The 20,936-nt window shown below is 38.3% G+C and overlaps 1 protein-coding gene across 2 annotated transcripts in view; it reads left to right on the plus strand.

Annotated features, from left to right (window-relative positions):
• Positions 1-20,936, plus strand: part of LOC136250691 (kinesin-like protein KIF21A) — a 465,334-nt gene that overhangs the window by 407,214 nt on the left and 37,184 nt on the right. For both annotated transcript variants that reach the window (XM_066042921.1, XM_066042922.1), the window contains exons 36-39: positions 6,811-6,947; positions 7,682-7,728; positions 7,778-7,879; positions 9,210-9,312. In XM_066042921.1, the coding sequence (XP_065898993.1) occupies positions 6,811-6,947; positions 7,682-7,728; positions 7,778-7,879; positions 9,210-9,312 (389 nt within the window). The remainder of the gene's footprint in view (positions 1-6,810; positions 6,948-7,681; positions 7,729-7,777; positions 7,880-9,209; positions 9,313-20,936) is intronic.

Genomic DNA, 20,936 nt, shown 5'->3' on the forward strand with positions numbered 1-20,936 from the left:
ATCTCCTAACAAAGCTTTGTGCGTCGAAGCCTTGTTTTGTCAAATTCAGTCACATATACTACCTTCATTTCTTGTTAATGCATTCCTGAGCACTGATAGTAGTGCTATTATGGCATTTATACACCTTCTCTTCTGAGGTATGAAAGTGGTATGCGGCAACTGTTATACTCTACACCCCAGTAAATGAAACGATTATAGATAGCAATTTATAGTGAAACAGTACCTGTTGAAGATCGAAATCAGTAGAAATCCTAGACGTTTTAGACTCTTTAGCAGTGCCATGCCCATCCACTCGCAACTCAGTGAAGGAGACAAGAGTTTATATCGAAAATCCTTCTCCTTGCTCTCAGTGCTCAAGTGAAGAATTCTTGTGCTTTTTATTAAAGACTTGTCTACCGTTTTGATAAGGATTTTGCGGAATGTACCATATATGGCAAGCTTAGCCACAAAGCATGGTATATCACTTATATACCACAGTTTGCCATGGTATATCAGTTATATACTACAACGTGGCGCTTTTGATCTCAACCACAGGTGTGGTATATATATATATCAAGACACACAGTAGTGTGTCGTGCGGCCAAAGAAGCCAGCGTGCCACACCGTGAGTATATTTACAGGAAGAAAGAAAATGTCATTTTCACACCTTTGTATCTCGGTGATCCCTTATCCGATTGGAACCAAATTTGCTACAGAGTTGCCCGCCAGCCAGGGGAGTCTACATTCCAAATTTGAAGGAGATCGCTCTAGCTGTTTCCGAGATACGAGCTGCCAAAGTTTCAATTTTTTTCTTCGTTTTTTTTTCTTTTTCTTCGTGTTTTTGCACATTTGCAAAAATAGCTATAAAACGTAAACGCGTACTCCGATCGTCTTGACATTTGGCACACAGAAAGGGAGTCCAAAGGCAAATTCTAGTATCAAATTTGGTACAAATCCGATGGATGGTTCAGGAGTTATGACCGATTATTCGCGTAAAACAACATCGATTTGTTGTCACTCCTACAGGGTAAAATGCTTCATGAATGAGTTGAAAATTGCTATATAGATGGAGTAACCATTGTAGGAATACCTTTTGGTGGCTTGAATGGAATCGAGATAAAGCCCACGGAGATATGACGCAAAACCCAACCTGTGTCACAATTACGCGATCGATTTTTATGAATACAAAAGTATTAGTTTTTACGCCTACTGGGAAAACCTATGAGCTGAAAATCGGTGTATAGCCGGAATACTCTTCATAGAAAGTCCTTGCAGTAGTATAGAGGAATCGGATTACAAATCACTGAGTTATGATTCGAAAGCCAACTCCGTGTAGCAAATGCGAGATCGAGATACTCTAATAGAACAGTCACCCTAATAGAGCATTCAGCTAATTTATTTACTCCATTATAGAATTCTATTACATTACAAGTTATTCTGTAGGGAGAATAACTTGAAAACAAGTTAAAATAAGTTTTTATTCTGTAGGGAGAATAACTTGTAGATTAACTGCCAACAGTTAATCTTATAGATAGTTCAGCAAGTAGCAAGTCACCCTGTGGAGAGTTAAGCTACAAATATATCACTGTAGAGATTCAGAACATTACAAGTCACACTGAAGAGAGTTCAGCTATAAACAAGTCATGCACCCTGTAGAGAATTCAGCTACAATTAAGTCACTCTCTAGAGAATTCAGCTACACATAAGTCACTGTGGAGAGAGTTCAGCTACAAACAAATCAAACCTTTATAGCTATCAGCAACAAACAAATCAACTTGTAGAGAGATCAGCTAGAAACAAATCAACTTGCAGAGAGATAAGCTACAAACAAATCAGCTTGTAGAGAGATCAGTTACACACAAATCAACCTGTAGAGAGATAAGCTAGAAACAAATAACCCTGTAGAGAGTTCAGCTACAAAAAAATCACCCTTTAGAGACATCAGCTAGAAACTAGACACAATGTAAGGAGTTCAGCTACAAGTAAATCACCCTGTAGAGAGTTCAGCTAAAACAAATCTACCTGCAGAGAGATCAGCTACAAACAAATCACCTTATAGAGAGTTCAGCTACAAACAAATTACCCTCTAGAGAGATCGGCTACAATCAAATCAACCTGCAGAGAGATCAGCTACACACAAATCAACTGGTAGAGACAAACAAATCACCCTGTAAAGAGATCAGCTAGAAACTAGACACAATGTAAGGAGTTCAACTACAAGCAAATCACCCTGTAGAGCGATCAGCTAGAAACAAATCACCCTGAAGCTAGGTCAGCTAGAAACAAATCACCCTGCAGAGAGATCAGCTACAAACAAAACACTTTATAGAGAGTTCAGCTACAAAACAAATCAACCTTTAGAGCAATCAGCAACAAACAAATCAACTTGTAGAGAGATCAGCTAGAAACAAATCAACCTGCAGAGAGATCAGCTACAAACAAATCAGCTTGTAGAGTGATCAGTTTCACACACAAATCAACCTGCAGAGAGATCGGCTACAAACAAATCACCTTATGGAGAGTTTAGCTACAAACAAATTACCCTGTAGAGAGATCGACTACAAACAAATCACCCTGTAAAGAGTTCGGCGACAAACAAATCAACCTGCGGAGAGATCAGCTACAAGCAAATCACCTTGTAGAGAGATCAGCTACAAACAAATCACCCTTTAGAGAGATCAGCTAGAAACTAGACACAATGTAAGGAGTTCAACTACAAGCGAATCACCCTGTAGAGCGATCAGCTAGAAACAAATCACCCTGAAGAGAGGTCAGCTACAAACAAATCACCCTGCAGAGAGATCAGCTACAAACAAAACACTTTGCAGAGAGTTCAGCTACAAAACAAATCAACCTTTAGAGCGATCAGCAACAAACAAATCAACTTGTAGAGAGATCAGCTAGAAACAAATCAACCTGCAGAGAGATCAGCTAGAAACAAATCAGCTTGTAGAGAGATCAGTTGCACACAAATCAACCTGCAGAGAGATCGGTTACAAACAAATCACCTTATAGAGAGTTCAGCTACAAACAAATTACCCTGTAGAGAGATCGACTACAAACAAATCACCCTGTAGAGAGTTCAGCTACAAACAAATCAATCTGCAGAGAGGTCAACTACAAACAGATCACCTTATAGAGAGTTCAGCTAGAAATAAATCACCCTGTAGAGAGATCAGCTAGAAACAAATCACCCTGTAGAGAGTTCGGCGACAAACAAATCACCTTATAGACAGTTCTGCTACAAACAAACTACCCTGTAGAGAGATCGGCTACAAATTAATCAACCTGCAGAGAGATCAGCTACACTCAAATCAACTTGTAGAGAGATAAGCTACAACAAATCACCCTGTAGAGAGATCAGCTAGAAACTAGACACAATGTAAGGAGTTCAGCTACAAGCAAATCACCCTTTAGTGAGTTCAGCTACAAACAAATCAACCTGCAGTGAGATCACCTATAAAAAAGCACCTTGTACAGAGTTCAGCTACAAACAAATTACCTTGTAGAGAGATCGGCTACAAACAAATCAACCTGTAGAAAGATCAGCTACACACAAATCAACTTGTAGAGAGATCAGCTACAAACAAATCACCCTATAGAGAGATCAGCTAGAAACTAGTCACAATGTAAGGAGTTCAGCTACAAGTAAATCACCCTGTAGAGAGTTCAGCTAGAAACAAATCAACCTGCAGAGAGATCAGCTACAAACAAATCACCTTATAGAGAGTTCAGCTACAAACAAATTACACTGTAGAGAGATCGGCTACAAATTAATCAACCTGCAGAGAGATCAGCTACACACAAATCAACTTGTAGAGAGTTCAGCTACAAACAAATCACCCTTTAGAGAGATCAGCTAGAAACTAGACACAATGTAAGGAGTTCAGCTACAAGCAAATCACCCTTTAGTGAGTTCAGCTACCTGTACAAACAAATCAACCTGCAGTGAGATCACCTACAAAAAAGCACCTTGTACAGAATTCAGTTACAAACAAATTACACTGTAGAGAGATCAGCTAGAAGAATTCACCTTGTAGAGAGTTCAGCAACAAAGAAACCACCATGTAGAGAGTTCAGCTGCAAACAAATTACCCTGTAGAAAATTCAGTTACAAACAAATCGCCCAGTATTATCAGCTGGAAGAAATTACCTTGTAGAGAGTTCAGCTACAAAGAAACCATTTTGTAAACAGTTCAGCTGCAAACAAATCACCTGTAGCTGAACTCTCTACATAGTAGCTTGTTTGTAGCTGATCTCTATACAGGTCACATGTTTCTAGCTGATCTCTTGAATTCTCTTCAGGTTGACTGCTCTATTAGGATGACTGCTCTATTAGAGTATCTCGATCTCGCACTTGCTACACCAAGTTGGATTTCGTGTTATAACTCCGTGGCTTTATTTCTGATTCTTCTACAATATTGAAGAGCCTATCTAAGATGATTAACTCCATATATACAGTGATTTTCAAAGTATTACCCCAAGCGGTTTATCTGGTAGGCTTGGAAAGCAGTCGTTTTTTTATTAGCTAATCTCGATTGCGTAGTTGTTACACACTGTTGGTTTTTTGTTGTATCTTCCTGGTTTTTAGCTCGATTTCTTTCAAACCACAAAATGTTTGAGGTTCAATAGTTAACCTATTCATCCATCAATTTTCAGCTTCTTCCCATACGCGGTTTACCCTGTAGGCGTGACAACATATTGGTGTTATTTTTCGTAAATAATCGATCATAACTCTTTTCCTGTTTATCGTATCCTAGCCAAAGTTGGTACCGAGATGCGCCTTTATACCCCTCTTCTGTGTGCCAAATTTCAAGGCAATCGGATATGGCGTTCGCGTTATATAGCAGTTTTTGTAAGTGTGCGAAAAGAGGAAGAAAAATAAGAAGAAAAACAAATGAAGAAACTAAGCCAATTTTTGAAGTCGCATATCTCGGGAACGCGTGAAGCAATTTCGCTCTAATTTGGAATGTGGAGTGCTGAAGGTGGAGGGAGTGTCCACAGAAAACATCGTTTTGTTTCATCAAGGCAGCACTGAGCTACGGAGGTGCGAAAATTGCGTTTTCTTTCTTCCTGTCAATATACTCACGGGTGTTGCGCGCCGCCGGGCTTCTTGGGCCGCACGACACCTATTCCCATTTTAAAATTTCCAATTTTTATTCATCTAGTTATTATTATTCTTATTATTATTATTTTGTTTCACTCGTGTACAGCCGAAGGCTTCCATTTTTTTGCAATAAAAACTACACAGCCTTACTCACTGAGTCCTTCCGCATTACTATCCGTAAACATCTGCGCACTCCTGCGCACTGGGATATAAAACAGTTATATCCTGTATACTCGGATGATATCATTGTTATTACACTTGTCCTCGGCTCCGCCTCTGACTCGTGTAATATCAATGATATCACCCTTGTACCGGGATATACTGTAACTAGAACGATGAAGCTAGAGGAAGTTAGTTCTTCACCATAGTGACCGTTGGGAGTGATTGCTGGAGCGAAAATCGTCACAGACTATTCTTGACATTTGTTAAACTATCGTATTGGTAACTTGTAGTGTTTTTGTGTAAAGGATTAACAGTTTTCTTGTAAGATTTAGCTAGTTTTAAGTGCTGTATTGGTGTGTTTTGTATCAATATTTCCTTATTTGGCTCTTTGTTCCATTGGTAAACAATGCCATTCGCGGTTATTATGATGTCACGAAAGAGACTGAGTGGCTCCGCAACAGGGTGATAAGTTAGTTATCACTGGGTGATAACTAATATATCGTACAGTAGCAGCGCCGCTCTGTCTAGCTGTATGGTAGTTATAACCCAGCACGGCGCTTTGATACTCCCACGCACTGGATGTAAATATATATACGGACATGTACTGACTAAAATTTTTGCGGGCTATACTATTGTGTACTACTTTTTTCACAATGTTAGACAGTGGAGCGATTTTTCTACACTATCTCACCTTGTTGTTTTGCACTTGACAGATGGATGACCATGCATACACGTGTTCACTTCATATCATGTATTTGGGGTTGTTGTATGTCTGATTACATAATTTACATGATTCGCAATGTAAACTTCATAGTCCCACTGATGATGGCACTTTGATTTGAAATTGAATTTTAAAACATTCTAGGAAACTACACTGTTTCAACCTTTTAAGCACACCTCTGAATTGTAACTACTACTTACTGTGACAATTTGTTCAAATATAAAATAAAGATTAAATGCTATGTTGTAATATTTTACCATCATGTTTCTTGTCTCTTATTTTTATTCCATAAATGCTCACTTCCTTTTTCAGTTAATAACCTTTAAATACACTAATCTATGTATTATAGCATACATGTGAAACTGTAGTACATGTTCTTATTACAAAATTAATTATAATATCATATGTTTTATATCAAGTATCCCGCTTGATAGATCATTAATGGGCAGGTTCGATGTGACCTCGGGGTTAACAATTCTATGTGAGCTGTATTATGACAGGAATTTAGCTTGACTTTTTACCTAGTTTTTCTCTACACCTATGCATTCACTAATGAACAACAACACCTAGAAACTTCTAAGAATGCATCAGCGCTCGCAAATTATGACTGCTGGATTTGGCACAAAATTCACTTTGTAACATAGAGAGAGTTGTGAGAAGAATGGGTGGCAACAAATGAAATTTGGACCTTTACTGTATATGAAAGCAGTTACTAATGTAGAACAGACCCTTCAATATAAAAATCCTTGTTTCATTGTTTTTTACTTTATATGCATTTATAACTCCATGCATTATTCTAGAATATACACCTGTAGTAGTGTAATATTTTAATTCATTTCAGACTGTACAGCAAGGATCTGGGATTTGGAGCATTCTACTGTACTAGCAACGTTACCAAAGCACCCAAGTTATGTTCGCAAAGTACTTTATACAGAAGATAACAATTTGTTATTCACTGCTTTTCAAGCTCAAATTAAGGTATATACTGTATGTACAGAGATCCTGCTGCAAATGCACTATATCTGTAAAAGATTGTTTCACACTGTACATATTAAATGTGTGGTATGGTTATTGCACTAAGCTGTGTAAGTGGTGTTTACACATGGACATAGCAAAACTATAAATACTGTTATTTATAATTCGTTGTCAAACTGTTTTTAAAGACAAGAAAAGTGCCTGTAATTTTTACATATGTCGATACATTACAACACAGTCCAAGATATATTTACATTTATACAGATTATAGTATGTATGCGTTAAGCTGGATCCTCTAAAAATTTAATAACTCATGGATGCAATTACACATGATCTTGAAATTTGGCTCGTTTGTAGCACTGCTTGACCCGCTAAAAATATTTCAAAATCAATTACCTGACACCAATATTTATGCTCAATCTACGTAAATGTTCACCATACATTTCCTATAAGGAAGCCATAAAGTTTAGGGTTTCTTACAACCCTTTCCTGAACTTGTAATGGAGCCGAACCACCCGTATCTGCTGTCGACAAATCTACTGTCAGCTTTAATCATCAGGTTAGCTAAAATGTTAGGAAAAAAACACTTTACATTTTTAGCTAATCCAGCTCAGCTTGTACATACTGTATATGTATAAATTGGTTGATCGTGTGATTGATTTGGTGCTTTATAGCTTCCTGTATGGTGTGCATTTACCCTCATTTTGTGCAGAGACATTATATGTTATACTTTTCAGGTTTGGGACTTGAGAGCTTCTTTACAAGCACCTGTGAAAGTTATAAAGTAACAATTTCATATTTACTGTATATCAGTCAAGTTTGTAATTATTTAGCTCTGACTCATCGACTGCAGTGCAAGACATGGTTGTGCACAAGCACGGTCCTACGTTATTTTTTACTGCTGGATCAGCAATTAACATGTGGAATTTACGGATGTACGTAAGACTTACAGTATAAAACAGTCTGTCACCAAAAATTTACCTACCTGCCTGACAATGGAGCCTAAATGAGATTTTGTTTATGACTGCTAAGAGATGCTCTGTACATTCTTACGAGTTAAGGGGCTACTCCCATCCAATTTATGTTTTTGTTAGTTGATAGTTGACAACTGGTGATACTAGAGTTAATAGTATAAGTAGGTTTAAATATTCACAGCTTAACTGTTGGATAAAATATTCTACCATGGCCAATCAAACTTGCTCGTGGTTAGATGTCATGGTGGTCTACTGCAAAATGTTGTATTTGTCTCTCAGATTGGTACACTTATGCCACTTTCTCCAAGTGGTGATGTGTACAGTATGTAGCTATATTTGTCTTACACATTTAAAGTAGACATTGCGTATACTGGACTAGTGGCATATCTAGGGGTGAGCCTGTTCCCTACCAAAAAATTTTAATGCCATACTACAGGTACAGGTATTTGTATGCGAGATCGAGATACTCTAATAGTGTCAATCACTCTAAGGCCAGGCAAACTTGATTACTTGTTTCTCATCCACAAAAATTTGTATTTCCATGTGAGGAGAGGTCATTTTTCATTATTCATTATGAAAGAAAATACTCCAAATCAAGCTGTCTGTTGCTATAGAGGTTGGCTAAAGCCTTTTAAGAACTACTACTCACATTTTACTACCATTTCTTAGATGCAAGTGACATTTACTGTGCTGTAAAATGATAGCCAGCCTCCTTAACATCAAAATATAGTGTACATGTGCACGTGATTGATAACAGCAATAATGAAATTAGAGGCGATGGGGTAAAAAGGGATGCGGGCGGGGATGAGAAACAATTAATTGAGTTTTCCTGGCCTAATAAAACAGTCATTCGATTCAGAGAAGCAGTGTAGAAAACTATACAGTTATAATATGTTTTATGTACTTTATCAGTAATATATAGTTGGTGGAGGGCTGCCATTGTGAGCAGGCAGTTACCTTTCTTTCTTTTGCTCTTGGCCCTACCACACCAGAGAGTCTAGATCCACCACTGTACTGGACTATAACTTAACATCATATTATATGAATTGCACATGTATTTATTTTCATACATATTCAATTGAGTAATCTGTTTCCTTGTGTTTTCACAAACCTGAACTCATATTGGCAAGTGGCATTGGACCCTGCACTGTATGTATATGTATATCATTTGATGTAAAGTTGAATGGTATCAATGTACTACACAATGTAGCTAACTGCACTTACTCTAGATGAACTGCTTTTGTTGATTTTATGTGCAGTAATTTCATTGACAATCATGCATGTACTGTAGGATGACACTTGAAGGAAAATTGAGCAATAATATGGCTCCTGTACAGTCATTGACCCTTGACAATCAATACTTGGCAGCTGGTAGTCGTGACAGAAATGTGAGGGTAGGTGACTAGTTTATATTGTAATAGTAGTTTTAATTTTCATGTTGTAGTGACAAAATTTATTGTTTGCCATAAGTATTATCATAATCATTATTTGTGGTGATGCATTAAGGTGGCGGCCCAAACATTGATTTTTTTTCAATACTTTATACGTATAAAGACTGTGGATTAGTTTTTCGATATCATTTCACTACATGTGATAGCAGTGGTTTGTAGCTATACTCCAGCTCAAACAAACAACAAAGCTACTCTAAAGATATGTTACTGATACAGAGAAATTCTTATTACTCAATGGAGACTACACGTTTTATGCTGTAACTTCACACACTAATTCTTACTATTAGCTCTCTATGGATTTTTTTAGTGCAGCAATGAGCAAAGCCAGTGCAGCAATTCCATAGTGCAAACATTGTTGTAAAACTGCATATGGATCACCTTGTCGAAAATTTGATACATACTGTACAGCGATAGAGGTGTTTAATCCCAAATGACAGCTTAGCCGATTTTAGAAGTCTGTCATTTGCTCTGATAGGGCCTATCAAAAAGTGAAATCGTTAAGCTTGGGTGCCATTATACTAACTGCAGAAGCAACGCAAGTGCGCATTGCTTAATTGGTCAAGGGATGTTGAGTTGGTAACACAAGCGATGTTAAAGAAAACAGAAACCCACTTCATGACTGTGAGCTATTGAGTTAGCCTTGCTAATATCACCTTTGAGACTTCTGCTGACTCTCTGGTAGGTGTGTCTGGTATGGTAAACAGTCATCTTTTTTATTGTATTTTATAGATGACAAACTTTTTGTTGCAGTATCAGTGATCCTGGCAAAGATTAATATACATTTCTATTAATATATGTGATTTGTACAATGATATACCCTGCTTATACTACAAAACTGCTTTGAAGTCTTCACTAATTAACAACTACTTCTGGTAATAGCAAAGATAAGATAAAACTTTGTAAATTTTGGTATCATTTTTCCTTCCAAAAGTCATTGTCATTATATGTTCTTTCCTCTTGTACATAGTCATCATTTCTTGGTATCCAAACTACAAAATTGCACCAGTTACACTTCAAGATGTGCATTTGACCTTGTATGTGATAAAAGTAGTCATGATTGCTTTTCAAGGAAAGTTGTCCTTTACTGTGTTTGTGAAACTGTTAGTGCAGGGATTGATCAGTGTGGTGTCTTGAGCTCTACAAGGACATTTGCTTTCTACAATACCCAATTCATTATCACTGTTAAGGTCTAATATTAGGCCATCAGTAGAAGCAGCAAGGCAACAATCCCCTACAAAACAATGCACTGTACTTCAAAACACATTGTGGAAATATACACTACTTTAACCTTCAAATCAATATGATTGCATGCTGGAATCTGGATGGAGATTGCTTTAAGCCTTTTTTTTCATATTCTGTTCTAGCATGGTCTTCTGTTGTCGTCCATATCTCATCTAATTTGTGTCCCTGATTCTGCTGTACAGTAGTTGTTCTGTTAGTGGTGCCTATGATTCTCATCTTTTACAAACTGCACCAAAGTTGGATGCTGCTGTATGACAAGTTGCCATCCACCAGACATAGTCAGCTTGCTGGATTGCCCTGATAGCTATCACATTCACTTACTTGCAATTACTGAACCTACTCCTTGCACAACCTATGAAGTTCATCGGGAGTGGGACCTTCCTTAGCTGGAGCATCACCATAAGACAAGCCTTGTGGGGTTGGAGTGTACTTTTCTGGCAGTGTCTTGGATGTGTGTTGTCATTTTCTGTTGTTTGAAAATGTTATTGGAGTTTCATTTTCATTGGAAAAACAACTCTGCCAAATTTTTGCTGGCCGTTCTGGGCCAAGGTGAACTCAAAGTGCTGTAGCCATGGACCGTGGACACATCTACTTGGCATACATCTTCAATTAAAACAGCTATGAGTAAGTAAATGTACGTATGGCACTCAAACACATGCACAGATGCACAAACGCATGCACGCACACACGCATGCACACACACACACACACACACATACACACACACACACACACACACACACACACATACAAAGTTGGCAAAAGATAATTAAACATAGACTTAATCCTAGCAAAATGAAGCAATTTGCCAGCAGAATGAGGTGTGTCCATAAAGAATCACAGTGGAACAGGTGAAAAAGCCAAATTAAGACAAGAATTGCAGAATTCTACCCATCATTGCTTTGGTAATCACTGCAACTGTAGCAGCTTTTGTATAAACCTACTGTAAGCAAGTAGATCAGAGTAAGTAAGCTACTACAGTGTACAGTGTATATGGCTAGAAATATTTGAAGGAAATACTTCTGTGTTTGACTTAATTTCTATGAGTGAGGATGGTAATTTTTCATTACTTCAGTAAAATCACCACATTTCTGTTCTAAATTTTTTGAAGCCATATGGTATTTTATTTTAACAGAATTGCATATGCATAGCAATTCATATGCACACTATGTGTATCAATAACAACTACATCACTTCAATTATAAATTGTACCTTTTGACAAAATCATTGAATCTTATGCCACCTGGCCTGCTGACATCTATAGACACAATGGGATAAGATTGGTTCCAAAAGCATCACAGCTAGTACAAACACTACAACCAATTTGTATGAGAATTTTATGTCCATCAGATGTGAAATGGATGGTGGAAAGTTTTATTATAGAGTCCAATCCGGCTCCTATTAGCATTGTGTGTGTTTTCTAGGTGCCCCTTAAGCATTTCACAGCATGATTGGCACATTCAAGTTTGAGGACATGGCTTTCATAACTGGGTACTCCATGATGAACTGCATGATGAATTGAGCTGTCACCATCACCAATCATATACACTGGTATTTCAAATTATGCATTGACTCTGAGAGCTTATAACTCCATGATAATGTTGGCCTCCATTGAACATGAAGATCCATACCAATTTTTATAACATCTATGATAAGGAATTGAAATTCCTTTGTACGGAACAATTGCACGTGTGCTGCAATATTTATTGCACATACCGATAAACAAAAGAGATTTGGTTTCTGCACCAAAAATGACTGCAAACACCGCTGTTAACATTGTAGCTCTTCTTTTGCTCCAATCTCTGTCAACTATGACTGTACAAGAAGGTATGCCATCACTGATGCTCATTTTTGCAATTGCAATCTCTCCTTCCTTTTTCCCAGCAGACAGCACTCCTTTGATAACCTCTTCTTCAAACATAGTTCCTAGAATAATTCTCTTTCTACAGTTATGGTTGTGACAAGGAGGGAATTGTAATGCAAATCTAATCCAAAATAGCCAAGCTGTAAAAAAAGAGTGCGACCCTCAAAAAGGCTATGGTGAAAAAAGAAGTGAAATCAAGCGGCACAAAATTCACCTGAATTGTCGTTATTAAATTTTTTACCATTAACCTGCCATCACAGCCATTTCTTGGCTGCCACCTTGAATTTCACATCTTTTTTCACCATAGCCTTTTTGAGGGCCGCTCACTTTTTTTACAGTGTGGCTGTTTTGGATTAGATTTCACTTCTTTTTGTATTTGTATACCCCAAAGCCAGCCATAGGCTGGCTTTGGGGCTTTTTTAACCTATCTTTTTTCTTTACCACAGGAAGAAGAAAAGATGAAGCAGATGTTAAATACTTTAAATATTTCTGAATTTATCAGTAAATGTACAAATTATATATATATCAAGACACACGGTAGTGTGTCGTGCGGCCCAAGAAGCCGGCACGCCACACCGTGAGTATATTGACAGGAAGAACGAAAACGTCATTTTCACACCTTTGTATCTCGGTGATCACTTATGTGATTGGAACCAAATTTGCTACACAGTTGCCCGCCAGCCAAGGGAGTCTACATTCCAAAGTTGAAGGAAATCGCTCCAGCCATTTCCGAGATACGAGCTGCCAAAGTTTCGTTTATTTTTCTTCGTTTATTTTTTCTTCTTCGTCTTTTCGCACACTTGCAAAAATTGCTATAACACGCAAACGCGTACTCCGATCGCCTTGAAATTTGGTACACAGAAAGGGAGTCCAAAGGCGAATCCTAGCATCAAATTTGGTACAAATCCGATGAATGGTTCAGGAGTTATGACCGATTATTCGCGTAAAACAAGATGGATTTGTTGTCACGCCTACAGGGTAAACCGCTTCATGGAATGAGTTGAAAATTGCTATGTAGATGGAGTAACCATCGTAGGAGTGCCTTTTGGTGGTTTGAAAGGAATCGAGATAAAGACCACGGAGATATGACACAAAACCCAACCTGTGTCACAATTACGCGATCGATTTTTATGAATAAAAAAGTATTAGTTTTCACGCCTACTAGGCAAACCGCTTAGAGCAATGAGCTGAAAATCGGTGTATAGCTGGAATAATCTTCATAGAAAGTCCTTGCAGTAGTACAGAAGAATCGGATTACAAACCACTGAGTTATGATTCGAAAGCCAACTCCGTGTAGCAAATGCGAGATCGAGATACTCTAATAGAACAGTCACCCTAATAGAGCATTCGGCTAATTTATTTACTCCATTATAGAATTTTATTACATCACAAGTTATTCTGTAGGGAGTTCAGCTGCAAACAGTTAATCTTATAGACAGTTCAGCAAGAAGACAGTCACCATGTGGAGAGTTAAGCAAATATACCACTATAGAGATTCAGAACATTACAAGTCACACTTAAGAAAGTTCAGCTATAAACAAGTCATGCACTGTGTAGAGAATTCAGCTACAATTAAGTCACTCTCTAGAGAATTCAGTTACACAGAATTCTGCTACACACAAGTCACTGTGGAGAGAGTTCAGCTACAAACAAATTACCCTTTAGAGTGATCAGCTACAAACAAAACACTTTGCAGGGTGTTCAACTGCAACAAATCAATTACCTTTAGAGCGATCAGCAATGAACAAATCAACACAAATCTACCTGTAGAGAGATCAGCTAGAAACAAACCACCCTGAAGAGAGTTCAGCTACAAAAAATCACCCTGTAGAGACATCAGCTAGAAACTAGACACAATGTAAGGAGTTCAGCTACAAGCAATCACCCTGTAGAGAGTTCAGCTAAAACAAATCAACCTGCAGAGAGATCAGCTACAAACAAATCACCTTATAGAGAGTTCAGCTACAAACAGATTACCTGTAGAGAGATCGGCTACAAACAAATCAACCTGCAGAGAGATCAGCTATATACACACAAATCAACTTGTAGAGAGATCAGCTACAAACAAATCACCCTGTATAGAGAGATCAGCTAGAAACTACACACAATGTAAGGAGTTCAGCTACAAACAAATCACCCTGTAGAGAGATCAGCTACAAACTAGACACAAAGTAAGGAGTTCAGCTACAAGCAAATTACCCTGTAGAGAGTTCATCTACAAACAAATCAACCTGTAGAGCAATCAGCTAGAAACAAATCACCCTGAAGAGAGGTCAGCTACAAAAAATCACCCTGTAGAGAGATCAACTACAAACAAATCAGCCTGTAGAGAGTTCAGCTAAAACAAATCAACCTGCAGAGAGATCAATTACAAACAAATCACCTTATAGAGAGTTCAGCTACAAACAAATTACCCTATAGAGAGATCGGCTACAAACAAATCAACCTGCAGAGAGATCAGCTACACACAAATCAACTTGTAGAGAGTTCAGCTACAAACAAATTACCCTGTAGAGAGATCGGCTACAAACAAATCAGCCTGTAGAGAGTTCAGCTAAAACAAATCAACCTGCAGAGAGATCAACTACAAACAAATCACCTTATAGAGAGTTCAGCTACAAACAAATTACCCTATAGAGAGATCGGCTACAAACAAATCAACCTACAGAGAGATCAGCTACACACAAATCAACTTGTAGAGAGATCAATTACAAACAAATCACCCTGTAGAGAGATCAGCTAGAAACTACACACAATGTAAGGAGTTCAGCTACAAACAAATCACCCTGTAGAGAGATCAGCTACAAACTAGACACAAAGTAAGGAGTTCAGCTACAAGCAAATTACCCTGTAGAGAGTTCATCTACAAACAAATCAACCTGTAGAGCAATCAGCTAGAAACAAATCACCCTGAAGAGAGGTCAGCTACAAAAAATCACCCTGTAGAGAGATCAACTACAAACAAATCAGCCTGTAGAGAGTTCAGCTAAAACAAATCAACCTGCAGAGAGATCAATTACAAACAAATCACCTTATAGAGAGTTCAGCTACAAACAAATTACCCTATAGAGAGATCGGCTACAAACAAATCAACCTGCAGAGAGATCAGCTACACACAAATCAACTTGTAGAGAGTTCAGCTACAAACAAATTACCCTGTAGAGAGATCGGCTACAAACAAATCAGCCTGTAGAGAGTTCAGCTAAAACAAATCAACCTGCAGAGAGATCAACTACAAACAAATCACCTTATAGAGAGTTCAGCTACAAACAAATTACCCTATAGAGAGATCGGCTACAAACAAATCAACCTACAGAGAGATCAGCTACACACAAATCAACTTGTAGAGAGATCAATTACAAACAAATCACCCTGTAGAGAGATCAGCTAGAAACTACACACAATGTAAGGAGTTCAGCTACAAATAAATCACCTTATAGAGAGTTCAGCTACAAACAAATCACTCTGTAGAGAGATCAGCTAGAAACTCGACACAATGTAAGGAGTTCAGCTACAAGCAAATCACCCTTTAGTGAGTTCAGCTACAAACAAATCAACCTGCAGTGAGATCACCTACAAAAAAGTACCTTGTACAGAGTTCAGCTACAAACAAATTACCTTGTAGAGAGATTGGCTACAAACAAATCAACCAGTAGAAAGATCAGCTACACAGAAATCAACTTGTAGAGAGATCAGCTACAAACAAATCACCCTGTAGAGAGATCAGCTAGAAGCTAGTCACAATGTAAGGAGTTCAGCTACAAGTAAATCACCCTGTAGAGAGTTCAGCTAAAACAAATCAACCTGCAGAGAGATCAGCTACAAATAAATCACTTTATAGACAGTTCAGCTACAAACAAATTACCTTGTAGAGAGGTCGGCTGCAAATTAATCAACCTGCAGAGAGATCAGCTACACACAAATCAACTTGTAGAGAGATCAGCTACAAACAAATCACCCTGTAGAGAGATCAGCTAGAAACTAGATACAATGCAAGGAGTTCAGCTACAAGCAAAATCACCCTTTAGTGAGTTCAGCTACAAACAAATCAACCTGCAGTGAGATCACCCACAAAAACGCACTTGTACAGAGTTCAGTTACAAACAAATCACCCTGTAGAGAGATCAGGTAGAAGAATTCACCTTGTAGAGAGTTCATTTACAAAGAAACCATCATATAGAGAGTTCAGCTACAAAGAAATTACCCCGTAGAGAGTTCAGCTAGAAGAAGTCACCTTGTAAAGAGTTTAGCTACAAAGAAACCATCATGTACAGAGTTCAGCTACAAAGAAACCACCTGTACAGAATTCAACTACAAACAAATCACCCTGTATAGAGATCAGCTAGAAGAAATTACCTTGTAGATAGTTCAGCTACAACAATTCATCCTGTAGAAAAATCATGCTAGAAGAAGTCACCTTGTAGAGTGTTCAGTTACAAAGAAACCATCATGTAGAGAGTTCAGCTGCAAACAAATCACTCTGTAGAGAGTTCAGCTACAAAGAAACCGCCATGTAGAGAGTTCAGCCTCATACAAACCACCTAGTAGAGAATTCAACTACAACAAATCACCCTGTAGAGAAGAAGTTACCTTGTAGAGAGTTTAGCTACAAAGAAACCACCATGTAGAGAGTTCAGCTACAAAAAAATCACCCTGTAGAGAGTTCAGCTAGAAACAAATCACCCCGTAGAGAGATCAACTGGACGAAGTCACCTTGTAGAGAGTTCGGCTACAAAGAAGCCATCATGTAGAGAGTTCAGCTGCAAACAAATCACCCTGCAGAGAGTTCAGCTACAAAAAAATCACCCTGTAGAGAGTTCAGCTAGACGAAGTCAGCTTATAGAGAGTTCAGCTACAAAGAAACCATCATGTAGAGAGTTCGGCTATAAAGATACCACCATGTAGAGAGTTTAGCTGCAAACAAATCACCTGTTACAGAGAGTTCAGCTACAAAGAAACCATCCTGTATATAGTTCAGCTACATTTCAAGTCACCCAGTAGAGAGATCAGCTGCAAAAAAAATCCTGTGGGGAATAATGAGCATGTAATAAATATATGTATATAATTTGTATAATTACTAATAAAATCAAAAATAATTGAAGTACTAAAATTCTTCTTTAAGTTCTTTTCTTCTTCCTGTGGTAAAGAAAAAAACACATGGGTTAAAAAAGCCCCAAAGCCAGCCATAGGCCGGCTTTGCAGTATACAAATACAAAAAGAAGTGATATCTAATCAAAAACAGCCAAGCTGTAAAAAAAGGTGCGGCCCCCATAAAGGCCATGGTGAAAAAAGATGTGAAATCCTAGGTGGCGGCCAAGAAATGGCTGTGATGGTAGGTTAATGGTTACATTTTAATAACGGCAATTCAGGTGAATTTTGTGCCGCTTGGTCTTGGCACCAAATTCACCTGAATTGTTGTTATTAAAATGTAACCATTAACCTACCATCACAGCCATTTCTTGGCCGCCACCTTGGATTTCACATCTTTTTTCACCATGGCCTTTATGGGGGCCGCACCTTTTTTTACAGCTTGGCTGTTTTTGATTAGATAATACATATCAAGACACACGATAGTGTGTCGTGCGGCCCAAGAAGCCGGCGCGCCACACCGTGAGTATATTAACAGGAAGAAAGAAAACGCAATTTTCACACCTATGTAGCTCTGTGATCCCTTATCCGATTGGAACCAAATTTGCTAGAGACTGTAGACTCCCCAGTTAGGGGAGTCTACATACCAAATTTGAAGAAAATCGCTCCAGCCATTTCTGAGATACGAGCGAGCAAAATTTCGTTTTAATTTCTTCGTTTTTTCTTCTTCATCTTCATTTCGCACACTTCGCAAAATTCGCCATAAAACACGAATGCGTGCTCAGATTGGGCTGAAATTTGGCACACTTAAAGGGTTCATTAAGGCGGATCTCCGTACCAACTTTGGTAGGAATCCGAAGAACATTCACGGAGTTATGACCGATTATTTGCGTAAAATAAGGTCGAAGGTCTTTCACGCCTACAGGGTAAACCCCTTGGAGGAATCAGTTGAAAATTGATATGTAGATGGAGCAACCATCATAGGAGTACCTTTTTGTGGTTTGAAAGGAATCGAGATAAAGACCATGGAGATATGACACAAAACCCAACCTGTGTCAAAATTACGTGATTGATTTTTATGAATAAAAAAATTATTAGTTTTTGTGTCTACCAGACAAACCGCTTAGAGCAACGAGCTGAAAATCTGTATGTAGCTGGAATAATCATCATAGAAAGTTCTTGCAGTAGTACAGAAGAATCGGATTACAAATCACTGAGTTATGATTCGAAAGGCAACTACGTGCAGCAAATGCGAGATCGAGATATTCTAATAGAACAGTCACCCTAATAAAGCATTCAGTTGCATGTACAATTTACTCAGTTATATTACATTGCAAGTTATTCTGTAGGGAATTCAGCTACAAACAAATTGCCCTGTAGAGAGATCAGCTAGAAGAAGTTACGTTGTAGAGAGTTCAGTTACAAAGAAACAATCATGCAAAGAGTTTAGCTGCAAACAAATCACCCAGTAGAAAGTTCCGCTATGAACAGATCCACTATAGAGAGTTCAGTTAGAAGCAAGTCATCCTGTAGAGAGATCAGCTAGAAGAAGTCACATTGTAGAGAGTTCAGTTACAAAGAAACAATCATGCAAAGACTTTAGCTGCAAACAAAACACCCAGTAGAAAGTTCCGCTATGAACAGATCACACTGTAGAGAGTTCAGTTAGAAACAAGTCATCCTGTAGAGAGATCAGCTAGAAGAAGTTACCTTGTAGAGAGTTCAGTTACAAAGAAACAATCATGCAAAGAGTTTAGCTGCAAACAAATCACCCAGTAGAAAGTTCCGCTATGAACAGATCACACTGTAAAGAGTTCAGTTAGAAACAAGTCATCCTTTAGATAGATCAGCTAGAAGAAGTCACTTTGTAGAGAGTTCGGCTACAAAGAAACCACCATGTAAGAGAGTTCAGTTGCAAACAAACCACTCTGTACAGACTTCAGCTACGAACAGATCACCCTTTAGAGAGATCAGCTAGAAACAAGTCATCCTGTAGAGAGTTCAGCTAGAAGAAGTTACATTGTAGAGAGTTCAGCTACAAAGAAACCACCACGTAAGAGAGTTCAGCTGCAAACAAATCACCTGTAGAGAGTTCAGCTAGGAACAAGTCACCCTGTACAGAGATCAGCTAGAAACAAGTCATCCTGTAGAGAGTTCAGCTAGAAGAAGTTACATTGTAGAGAGTTCAGCTACAAAGAAACTACCATGTAGAGAGTTCAGCTGCAAACAAATTGCCCTGTAGAGAATTTAGCTACAAACAAATCACCCTGTAGAAAGAAGAAGTTACCTTGTAGAGAGTTCAGCTACAAAAAAATCACCCTGTAGAGAGTTCAGCTAGAAACAAGTCACCCTGTAGAGAGATCAGCTAGAAACAAGTCACCATGTAGAGAATTCAGCTAGAAGAAGTTACATTGTAGAGAGTTCAGCTACAAAGAAACTACCATGTACAGAGTTCAGCTGCAAACAAATTGCCCTGTAGAGAGATCGGCTAGAAGAAGTTACATTGTAGAGAGTTCAGCTACAAAGAAACTACCATGTAGAGAGTTCAGCAGCAAACAAATTGCCCTGTAGAGAATTCAGCTACAGACAAATCACCTTCTAGAAAGATCAGCTAGAAGAAGTTACCTTGTAGAGAGTTCAGCTACAAACAAATCACCCTGTAGAGAGTTCAGCTACAAACAAGTCACCCTGTAGAGAGTTCAGCTAGAAACAAGTCACCCTGTAGAGAGTTCAGCTAGAAGAAGTTACATTGTAGAGAGTTCAGCTACAAAGAAACTACCATGTAGAGAGTTCAGCTGCAAACAAATTGCCCTGTAGAGAATTCAGCTACAAACAAATCACCCTGTATAGAGTTCAGCTAGAAACAAGTCACCCTGTAGAGAGTTCAGCTAGAAGAAGTTACATTGTAGAGCGTTCAGCTACAAAGAAACTACCATGTAGAGATTTCAGCTGCAAACAAATTGCCCGGTAGAGAAGTCAGCTACAAACAAATCATCCTGTAGAAAGATCAGCTAGAAGAAGTTACCTTGTAGAGAATTCAGCTACAATCACCCTGTAGAGAGTTCAACTAAAAACAAGTTACACTGTAGAGAGATCAGCTAGAAACAAGTCACCCTGTAGAGAGTTCAGCTAGAAGAAGTTACATTGTAGAGAGTTCAGCTACAAAGAAACTACCATGTACAGAGTTCAGCTGCAAACAAATTGCCCTGTAGAGAATTCAGCTACAAACAAATCACCCTGTAGAAAGATCAGCTAGAAGAAGTTACCTTGTAGAGAGTTCAGCTAGAAACAAGTCACCCTGTAGAGAGATCAGCTAGAAACAAGTCACCCTGTAGAGAGATCAGCTAGAAACAAGCCACCCGTAGAGAGTTCA

This window comes from Dysidea avara, chromosome 3 (genome assembly GCF_963678975.1).
Source record: "Dysidea avara chromosome 3, odDysAvar1.4, whole genome shotgun sequence".
In the NCBI taxonomy this organism is placed as follows: domain Eukaryota; kingdom Metazoa; phylum Porifera; class Demospongiae; order Dictyoceratida; family Dysideidae; genus Dysidea; species Dysidea avara.